This window comes from Lucilia cuprina, chromosome 3, assembly GCF_022045245.1.
Source record: "Lucilia cuprina isolate Lc7/37 chromosome 3, ASM2204524v1, whole genome shotgun sequence".
Classification (NCBI taxonomy): Eukaryota; Metazoa; Arthropoda; class Insecta; order Diptera; family Calliphoridae; genus Lucilia; species Lucilia cuprina.
Window position 1 is genome coordinate 35619527 of NC_060951.1, and position 11981 is coordinate 35631507.

Genomic DNA, 11981 nt, shown 5'->3' on the forward strand with positions numbered 1-11981 from the left:
GTTCTAGTTCAGTTCTAGTTCAGTTCTAGTTCAGTTCTAGTTCAGTTCTAGTTCAGTTCTAGTTCAGTTCTAGTTCAGTTCTAGTTCAGTTCTAGTTCAGTACTAGCTTGGTTAAAATTCACTTCTAGTTCTACTTATACAGATCTAGTTCGGGTTGAGTTTAGTTCCACTTCCAGTTCAATTCATTAACTTTTAATACAAAATTGTCTTGTTTATAGCATTTTTTAACATATTTGTTCTGCATTCGTTCCACATTTTGTTGAAAAGAATTTCATTTATAACACTTTTTTCTTTTCTTTCCATTACCTTCTCTCTCTTTCCTGCTTTGCTCCGTTTTCTGTTAATTTTTTTGTTTATCATACACAAATATTGCATAGTATTTTTTTATTATAATTATAAACAGACCTATTTCTCTGTATGCACACTACGATCCAAATGTGTTTTTTGTTTGCTTACAGTTTTTCACTACCCATCCCTAAAAATAAACCCAAAGAAATCAAATAATTGTATCAAATAATAATGATGATGATGAGCCACAAAAAAAAAAAACAACACACAGCACATACCTATTATCATAATATTAGCAAATAAAAGAAAAACAACAATAATAACAACCAAAACAGCTTTTTTTATTATTTAAGGCCACGTGTACTACCAAAGTACAAAAAAAAAAACACAATAATCCACAAATATAGAAATATAAAAAGAAAATAAATAAGAAAACAAACAAATAACAAGTATACTAATAAAAAAAAGAGCGCAAGTGTAAGAGGTTGGAGAAAGAGAGTAAATTTATTTTGTCGTCCCCCTTTGAAGAAAAAAAATAAATTTTAATAATTTCTCCCCTTTTTTTAACTAATACACTGGTTTTTACATTTAGAAGAGTGTAACTAACACTCAGTCTCTCTCTCTCTTTGATGTTGTCGTAACTAAACTTGTTGCTGTTGTTTTTAATTTTTACCCCCCTTTGACCGTTAAACAATTTGTTAGTGTTTAAAAACATATTATTTTTTTGGGTAAAAGGGTGTAAGGGGGAGGTAGTAGCAGACAAATAGATAATTTAAAACCTTTATCAATTTTTAGTGGATTTTTTTTTTATTAGTTGAACATGATTTGGCGTTTTTTTTTAATGTCTTTGTGTAAAGTAATAAATTAAAATTTACATAAACTTTAAATTATGTAGTTTAATAGATAATTTAAAACCTTTATCAATTTTTAGTGGATTTTTTTTTTTATTAGTTGAACATGATTTGGCGTTTTTTTTTAATGTCTTTGTGTAAAGTAATAAATTAAAATTTACATAAACTTTAAATTATGTAGTTTAATAAGTAATTAGTGTAATTTTTCCTTAGTTTTTTTCATTTTGAGAGATAATTGCAAAATCTAAGAGTGAGTTTTTATATGTATAAGTGAGTTGTTGTTTTGATTTGACTTGTTTTTTTTTTTTGCAAATTAAAAAAATCAGCTTTTTGCTCTTTATTTCAATATAATCAGGCTTTTTGTCGTTGTTGTTGCAGCAATTATCTTTGTAAATGTTAATTTGGTCTCATAGAGTTGCCGTATCTAGGTTTAATGGAGAAATTACAATGTAAGGATGCGAAAACAAGGTAATTGCTAAAGAATGATAAAGATAGATAGATAGATAGATAGATAGATAGATAGATAGATAGATAGATAGATAGATAGATAGATAGATAGATAGATAGATAGATAGATAGATAGATAGATAGATAGATAGATAGATAGATAGATAGATAGATAGATAAATATAGATAGATATAGATATAGATAGATAGATAGATAGATAGATAGATAGATAGATAGATAGATAGATAGATAGATAGATAGATAGATAGATAGATAGATAGATAGATAGATAGATAGATAGATAGATAGATAGATAGATAGATAGATAGATAGATAGATAGATAGATAGATAGATAGATAGATAGATAGATAAATAAATAAAATAAATAAATAAACAAAAAGCTGGATTAACATTTCCTATTGGACATTTTGTCCACTTAAGACTTCCAAAGCTAAAATTTTACATGGCCACTCTATATGTTGCTGCTGACGGCAATAAACACTCCTCAGCAGCAGCAGACAGCTGCTAAAGTCTCTCTGTCACAGCAACAGCAAGCACCACAGCATAACACACTGCCAACAACATGCTGTTTCTTATTATTGTTGCTATTGTTGTTATTGCATTATGTACATTGACTGGGTTAGAGTAAAGCGTAGAGCACTTAAAAATATAAAAAAACGGCGGTGATTGTAAACAAAGAGTCATTGAACTTTGTACGAATTTTTTTCGATGTGTTAAAAAAATTGTTTTCTTTTTTTGTATAATTTCTTTTGTTGTTTTCGATTTTAACACACATTTGTTTTTTTTTTTCTTATTTTTTGGTATTAAAAATACATATTTAAAAAATACCTACTTTTTACGAAAGAAAGTACGCAAAATTTATTTTTATGACAAAACAAATTAAGCTAATAAAAAAATATTAATGATAAAGAGAGAAATTTTATTCAATCACCTTAACTTTTTTTTTACCTTTTTTACTTAATTTTGCAACTGCGCCTGCTCTTTGTTTCAATTACGACGTAAGTAAAAGATTACTGAGACAGTGTTGTTGTCGCGTGGCATTTAAAATAAGTTGTTGTTGTTGTTCTCATCTCTTTTCTTAGCTTATTTTTAGCAGCACCCACATTTTAGTTGTTTTGGTCTCCTTCTCCACCTACTTTTTTATAACTTGTATTACTTGTTTTTGTTTTTCTTGTTTCTTTGTAGCAGTTGTTGTTTTTTTTTTGTATTTTGTAATTCGTTTGTTAATGGTTGTTGCTGTTTGTTACCTCTGCTGCACATGTTGTGTGATGATGTTGAGTAAATATTGTTTATTTATTTACTTTGTTATTTGGGATTCTTTTATTATTGTTTTGTGTTGCTCTTCTTTTTATTTTTCTTATTCTCCGTTTATGATGTTTTTTTTGATAATCACTAGTTTTTTTTTTTTTAAATATGGGTCATTCCTAAGTATGGAAAATTACTGAAAAAAATTAATTTTATGTTGGTTTTATAATGAAACAAATGTTTAATTATTATGAATGAATAAGAAGAAAAATTAGTTTTATTTTCGAAATTATATAAATCATAATTTTTAGTAAAAATCTAAATTTTCTTTAACTTGAACTATGGGCCTAAAGCATTTAAGTGTTACCCCTAGCAAAGGGTGTTTCATATTATTTTCTCGCCGATAAGTAATCATTTTAACTTTTGTTATTAGTTTCCTCATAACTACTTTAATATTTTTCCTAATCACACAACAACATTAAAACAGCTGTTTCTTTGTTACCAATTCCTTTTTGTATATTTTCTTTAGAAAGAAAGATAAGGAAAATGATAAGCAGGCAAAATAATCAATATGTGATTAATTTAATTGTTGTTACTGGAAAAGCAATAAAGAAAATGAGTACTTATTTGTCATTCCTCACACGCACTCTCTCTCGACCTCTCTTTCTAACACTTTTTAAGCCTTTTTGGGTGGCAGTGTTTGTTTATATATGGCTTATTGTGTTGACAAAAAAAAAAACGAAAAAGAAAATTAAATAAATTATAATTACCGTTACAAAGGGCAAACATAATCAGCTGTGTTTGTTTACTTAATTGGTATAAATGTATGTTAGTTAGAGTGTGGCAAATTAATAAGTTAAATGATTTGTTTTGATTATTAATTAATTATTTATATATTTAAGAAAGAGAGTAATTTATAAAAGAAAATAATATCGAAAGAAATTGTTTTTACTCGGTATATTTATTACACTTATAGTAATTCAAAGTGTTGAGTATACGATAGATAGATAGATAGATAGATAGATAGATAGATAGATAGATAGATAGATAGATAGATAGATAGATAGATAGATAGATAGATAGATAGATAGATAAATAAATAAAATAAATAAATAAACAAAAAGCTGGATTAACATTTCCTATTGGACATTTTGTCCACTTAAGACTTCCAAAGCTAAAATTTTACATGGCCACTCTATATGTTGCTGCTGACGGCAATAAACACTCCTCAGCAGCAGCAGACAGCTGCTAAAGTCTCTCTGTCACAGCAACAGCAAGCACCACAGCATAACACACTGCCAACAACATGCTGTTTCTTATTATTGTTGCTATTGTTGTTATTGCATTATGTACATTGACTGGGTTAGAGTAAAGCGTAGAGCACTTAAAAATATAAAAAAACGGCGGTGATTGTAAACAAAGAGTCATTGAACTTTGTACGAATTTTTTTCGATGTGTTAAAAAAATTGTTTTCTTTTTTTGTATAATTTCTTTTGTTGTTTTCGATTTTAACACACATTTGTTTTTTTTTTTCTTATTTTTTGGTATTAAAAATACATATTTAAAAAATACCTACTTTTTACGAAAGAAAGTACGCAAAATTTATTTTTATGACAAAACAAATTAAGCTAATAAAAAAATATTAATGATAAAGAGAGAAATTTTATTCAATCACCTTAACTTTTTTTTTACCTTTTTTACTTAATTTTGCAACTGCGCCTGCTCTTTGTTTCAATTACGACGTAAGTAAAAGATTACTGAGACAGTGTTGTTGTCGCGTGGCATTTAAAATAAGTTGTTGTTGTTGTTCTCATCTCTTTTCTTAGCTTATTTTTAGCAGCACCCACATTTTAGTTGTTTTGGTCTCCTTCTCCACCTACTTTTTTATAACTTGTATTACTTGTTTTTGTTTTTCTTGTTTCTTTGTAGCAGTTGTTGTTTTTTTTTTTGTATTTTGTAATTCGTTTGTTAATGGTTGTTGCTGTTTGTTACCTCTGCTGCACATGTTGTGTGATGATGTTGAGTAAATATTGTTTATTTATTTACTTTGTTATTTGGGATTCTTTTATTATTGTTTTGTGTTGCTCTTCTTTTTATTTTTCTTATTCTCCGTTTATGATGTTTTTTTTGAATCACTAGTTTTTTTTTTTTTAAATATGGGTCATTCCTAAGTATGGAAAATTACTGAAAAAAATTAATTTTATGTTGGTTTTATAATGAAACAAATGTTTAATTATTATGAATGAATAAGAAGAAAAATTAGTTTTATTTTCGAAATTATATAAATCATAATTTTTAGTAAAAATCTAAATTTTCTTTAACTTGAACTATGGGCCTAAAGCATTTAAGTGTTACCCCTAGCAAAGGGTGTTTCATATTATTTTCTCGCCGATAAGTAATCATTTTAACTTTTGTTATTAGTTTCCTCATAACTACTTTAATATTTTTCCTAATCACACAACAACATTAAAACAGCTGTTTCTTTGTTACCAATTCCTTTTTGTATATTTTCTTTAGAAAGAAAGATAAGGAAAATGATAAGCAGGCAAAATAATCAATATGTGATTAATTTAATTGTTGTTACTGGAAAAGCAATAAAGAAAATGAGTACTTATTTGTCATTCCTCACACGCACTCTCTCTCGACCTCTCTTTCTAACACTTTTTAAGCCTTTTTGGGTGGCAGTGTTTGTTTATATATGGCTTATTGTGTTGACAAAAAAAAAAACGAAAAAGAAAATTAAATAAATTATAATTACCGTTACAAAGGGCAAACATAATCAGCTGTGTTTGTTTACTTAATTGGTATAAATGTATGTTAGTTAGAGTGTGGCAAATTAATAAGTTAAATGATTTGTTTTGATTATTAATTAATTATTTATATATTTAAGAAAGAGAGTAATTTATAAAAGAAAATAATATCGAAAGAAATTGTTTTTACTCGGTATATTTATTACACTTATAGTAATTCAAAGTGTTGAGTATACACTAGACTAGAGTATAGACTAGAATAAAGACTAGACTATAGATTAGACTATAGATTAGACTATAGATTAGAATATAGATTAGAATATAGATTAGATTATAGATTAGACTATAGATTAGACTATAGATTAGACTATAGACTAGACTATAGACTAGACTAAAGACTAGACTATAGACTAGACTATAGACTAGACTATAGACTAGACTATAGACTAGACTATAGACTAGACTATAGACATGACTATAGACTAGACTATAGGCTAGACTATAGGCTAGACTATAGGCTAGACTATAGGCTAGACTATAGGCTAGACTATAGGCTAGACTATAGGCTAGACTATAGGCTAGACTATAGACTAGACTATAGACTAGACTGTAGACTACACTATAGACTAGACTATAGACCAGACTGTAGACTAGACTATAAACTAGGCTATAGACTAGACTATAGGCTATGCTATAGACTAGTGTATAGATTAGGCTATGGACTACATTATAGACTAGACTATAGACTATATACTAGACTATAGATTTGACTATAGATTTCACTACTGACTATACCATAGATCAGAGTATAGAATATACTAGACAATACACTAGACCACAGCCTAGACTGTAGAGTAGACTATTGTAGTTTCTAAATATCTTCTAAATTTCCCCTTAATTCTATTATATCAACAATCTGGCAACTTCCCTATTATACTAAAATCACGTATACGCCAACAAGGTTTTCTCACATTTGTCACACAAATTTCTTAACTAATACTTTCATAGTCGTTCAAACACCTACACTTTAGCAAATAGGATAAATTGTTTTGCAAAGCAAAAGCAATAGACAAATGAGAAAAAGAGCTTTTTTTTGCAAATAGATATTTCGTTAGAAAAGAGTAAAATATTACACAAATATACTCTTTTTTATATTTTCATAAATACATAGATATATTTAAGCTTAAGTAAATGTTGGTTAATGCATTTTATATAAACCATGTGATATTGCTTTAATTTATTTAATGCTTATTTTCTTGCTTTTACAATACAATATCTATGTTATTTGCCAACTTGCTACAAAAATTGCATGTTGCACGACATTAAACAAAAGAATATGCCACACTAACATAACAACAAACAACAGTAACAAGAAGTTAAAAAAATATAAAATTCTTGACAAACTGAATTTACACCCATTTGTTATAAAAACGTAATAACGCACGATAATGGTAATAATAATAAATTAAATGCTAAAAATAACTGTTTGTTCTCCTGGTTGTTCTCCAACGAACATACATATCTATGTATGTATTTCTGAATGTATGCATTTATAAATGTATATATTAATGTTTATGTTTCTATTTTTGCATTCTCCACATACTCAAATGCAAACAAAAATATTTATATAAAATAAATCATACGTATAGTTGTGCTCTCTTAATAAATACCAAGAGTATGATGGGAGCACAATAGAGCGACTGTGGAGTATGTACGTATGAGTAATTAATTGTATGTCCGCCTGAGTGTGTGCTTTATTATTAAACCTGTACTTTTGCTTGCATGTGTTTGTGGATTTGACACTTGTCAATTATCCTTTTCTTATTTTGTTGTTGTTTTTCTTTTTACCTACGCAAAAGAAATATAATACGAGCTTATAAATACTTGTTTTTGTGTTATTGTTGTAGGCCAAATATAATACTCTTGCAAATGCTAAATATGTGTTGAGATTTTTGTGTAAATTACTTTGTATAGCAAAAGAGCTTTCGTTTTAAAGCGAATTGCAGGCAATTTGCATATTTTTTATCAGATAAACTGTGAGAAAAATTATATTTGTTACAAAAATCGTTGATGAATACATTCTATAAATAGAATTTGTAAATTTTTGATAAAACTGTAGACTTACCATATCCGAGAGTATAGACTAGACTAAGATATACAATTTTACTCTTTAGAATACCATTAAATAGACTATAAACTAGAACTAGAATAAAAACTATACTATAGCTAGTCTTTAGGACTAAAGTATAGACTAGACTATATAATAGACTTGAACAGTCGCGGATCTCTCGATCGCTTGGGAGGTGTTCTGTGAATAGAATTGATATAGGCTAGAATATAGACTAGAATATAGACTAGATTATAGAATAGATTATAGACTAAACTATATACTATATTATAGACTACACTAAAAACTAGAGTATAGACTAGCCTATACACTAGAATATAGTCTAAGCTATGGACTAGACTATAGACCAGGCTATACACTAGATTATATACTAGACTACAGACTAGATTATATACTAGACTATAGACGAGACTATAGACTAGACTATACACTAGACTATAAATAGACTATAAACTAGAACTAGAATAAAAACTATACTATAGCTAGTCTTTAGGACTAAAGTATAGACTAGACTATATAATAGACTTGAACAGTCGCGGATCTCTCGATCGTTTGGGAGGTGTTCTGTGAATAGACTTGATATAGGCTAGAATATAGACTAGATTATAGACTAGATTATAGAATAGATTATAGACTAAACTATATACTATATTATAGACTACACTATAAACTAGAGTATAGACTAGCCTATACACTAGAATATAGTCTAAGCTATAGTCTAGACTATAGACCAGGCTATATACTAGATTATATACTAGACTACAGACTAGATTATATACTAGACTATAGACGAGACTATAGACTAGACTATAGACTATAAACTAGACTATAAATTAGACTATAAACCAGACTATAGACTAGACAATAGATTAGACTATACACTAGTCTATAAACTAGACTATAGATTAGACTATAAACTAGTCTAGACTATAGTCTACAGACTAGACTATAGACTAAATTCAAGGTGGCAGCAGTATATAGTCTATACTATAGACTAGACTATAAATAAAAGTATAGACTAGACTATAGACTGGACTATTAACTAGACTATAGACTAGACTAGACTGTAGACTAGACTATAAAATAGACTTTAGATTAGACTAGTCTAGACTATAGACTAGACTACAGACTAGACTGTAGACTAGACTATAGACTGGACTATAGAGTAGACTATAGACTAGACTATATACTAGACTATAGACTAGATTATACACTGTGAATAGACTAGAATATAGACTAGACTATAGAATAGATTATACACTAAACTATATACTATATTATAGACTACACTATAAACTAGAGTATAGACTAGAGTATAGATTAGACTATAAACTAGTCTAGACTATAGTCTACAGACTAGTTTATAGTCTATAGACTATAGACTAGACTATAAATAAAAGTATAGACTAGACTATAGACTGGACTATTAACTAGACTATAGACGAGAGTATAGACTAGACTATAGACTAGACTATAGACTTGACTATAGAGTATACTAGACTACAAACTAGACTATAGACTAGACTATAGACTGGACTATAGACTAGACTGTAGACTGGACTATAGACTACACTATAGACTAGGCTATAAGCTAGACTATAGCCTAGCATATAGTCTAGTCTAGATAGATTAGACTGTAAACCAGAATAGACTGTATAGAAAAGTATAGACTAGACTATAAACCAGACTATAAATTAGACTACATACTATACTTTAGACTAAACTATTGACTACGTTATTAATTCCCAATTATTGCACTAAAAATCCCTGTTAATTGAAAACAGTCTGGTGACAAATTTTGCTTCTTAGTATCTCGCATACATGCAAATAAACGTGATTTTTTCCAGTCGTCTCAAATTTTCTTCTCACTTATACTAATAACAACCATTCTCTTCCCCACCCACCTTAATCACACAAATGTGACTGACTGTCATAGTCAGAGACACACAGATAAATATTAAATGGCAACATTTATAAACATTAATAGAGATGATGGTTTTGCATTTTTTTTTTTTTTTGTTCTGAATCACGATTCACAAATACCATCACATGCGTACAAAAGAGATGGTGTAAAAAGGGCATGAAAAAAGTGAGATGTTTTTTTTTTTTTTTTGTTAATGGTCCGTCGAGTCGTTGTTTCCCGGTGTTTGTGTTCGTGTTTGTATTTGAATGTGTGCGTATAAATTTTGCATTGACGTAGCTGCAATTTTTTTTTTTGTATTTTGTTGCGATTATTATTATTATTGCTCTCATTGTTGTTTCTTGACAACTAAACTTATGATTTGTTGTTGTTGCTGTCGGTTTTAGTGATGATGATGTTGTTGTTGGGGATTTTTCATTATTGTTGTTGCTGTGGCTAGAATAACAACATCCTAAACAACTTTGTTGTCATTTTTTTTCAGTTCAAAGTAAAACACAAAATAAAAATTGCAATTTTTATTATTTTGTTGTTGCTGTTGTTGCGTTCCCTGTTAATATTGTTGTGTGTGTGTTTTTGTCTGTTTTTATTTGTTATTGCTGCTGTTATTGCTGTTTATTGTACAGACCTACGACTGGTGAATGAGAATTTTTACGATTCTACAATATACAAAAACAAAAATGTATATTATATTTAAAAAAAAAGCATTGTTAAAGTTTTTAAGTAAAAATAGCAATCATTCGTATAAAAGTCGTTCGCGTGTGTGGTTGATGACAAGAAACAAAAAACAGCAACAACACAAGTTATAAAAAAATAATAATAAAAACAACAACCACCTGAAATAATAACAAAACACACGTCTTAAAAAAAGAAGCACAACAAAAAACGGGTTGAGAATTTAATAAAAAGAAGAAAAAAATTAAAAGATTTTATTTAAACTTAAATTCTGTTGAACGACAAAAAAAAAATAATGCAATAATTCAAAAAAAAAAAAATAGTTTTTAAATAAATAACAACTGTTATTTGTTAAATTCCTTTAAAAATAAGCAAAAAGTGAAAATTTCCTTTTAAAAATGTGGCAACCTTCCTTAAATAAAAATTTCTATGACACTGCTGCTGCCTCCTATATAAGTGGCAATAACTCTCAACAAGATGAATTAGCGGCAAATTTGTTGCATTTACAGAAATTACAATTAACAGACTTGTTGCCACCTTTAGCAGCAAGTAATTCCACAACAGCAATACCTTATCACTTACAAAATACTGCTGCCACCTTGAATTTATCGTCACCACCAGCGACCTCATTTTTAAATTATTTTCAACAACATTTGCGAGCTTTAATACAAAGACAAAATTTGGTGACAACCACCACAACACCCTTTCCACCATGGTCAACTTCGTTAGCCGGTAATAACAGCAGCAACAGCAATAGACACTTGTTGCTGGCCTCAGCAGCCGAAGTACCAGAAGCTACTTTTTTAACACCACCACCTCCACCGGCCCCTTTAACTACTTCAACAGCACAAATTTTGGATTTATTACCCTTAAGCCTTTTAACGGATTCATTTTTAAGCCTTAATCCATCCTACCCTCCCTCCTTAACATCTACATACCTACCTCCTTCAACATCCCTCTCACCCAATTTAAGTAATCCTCAACAATTGAAATTATATAAACAATATTTAGCTTTGGAAAAGGCTCAACTAAGTAATTTAATAAATTCCAAAAATTTCCATCATACACCTCTTAACTCTATAAATGGTTATCATTCGGCCTCTTTGAATTTAAGTCAGTTAACTGCCCCTATTCCAAATCTAAAAACCTCCTCCTCCACCACATCATCAATAAACTGTGATCAACTGCAGCAGCAACAACAAAAAGAGCAACGTGCCTTGCGTAAACGTCGTGATAATCTCAAAGATTTATTTTTAAAACAGTCTCAAAACTCATCCACCGCAATAAATTTAACCTCAGATTGTGATACGGATGAACTATTGCCACCACCCAAAAAGAAATGGATACGTCATTATTTAAAGGGTATGCTTGAAATTTTGATTTTAAAACATATCGGAAAATATATTAATAGATATGTATGTAGACTTTAGCATATAGACTAGACTAAAGACTATTCTATCGACTTGACTATATACTATAGAATATACTATAGACTAGACTCAAGACTATACTATACATACCAGATTATATATTAGACTATCCGCTAGCCTGTAGACTAGACTATAGACTAGACTATAGACTAGACTATAGACTAGACTATAGACTAGACTATAGACTAGACTATAGACTAGACTATAGACTAGACTATAAACTAGA

General features: G+C 28.9%; 1 protein-coding gene across 6 annotated transcripts in view; it reads left to right on the top strand.

Annotated features, from left to right (window-relative positions):
* LOC111690008 (probable serine/threonine-protein kinase nek3) overlaps window positions 1-11981 on the top strand; it is a 48696-nt gene that overhangs the window by 25083 nt on the left and 11632 nt on the right. For 2 of the 6 annotated variants that reach the window (XM_046947701.1, XM_046947705.1), the window contains exon 1: window positions 10633-11687. The exons of the other annotated variants lie outside the window; for them this stretch is intronic. In XM_046947701.1, coding sequence (XP_046803657.1) covers window positions 10724-11687 — 964 coding nt within the window. In that variant the 5' untranslated portion in view covers window positions 10633-10723. Of the gene's footprint in view, window positions 1-10632; window positions 11688-11981 lie in introns of those variants that run through there. 6 annotated transcript variants of the gene reach the window in all.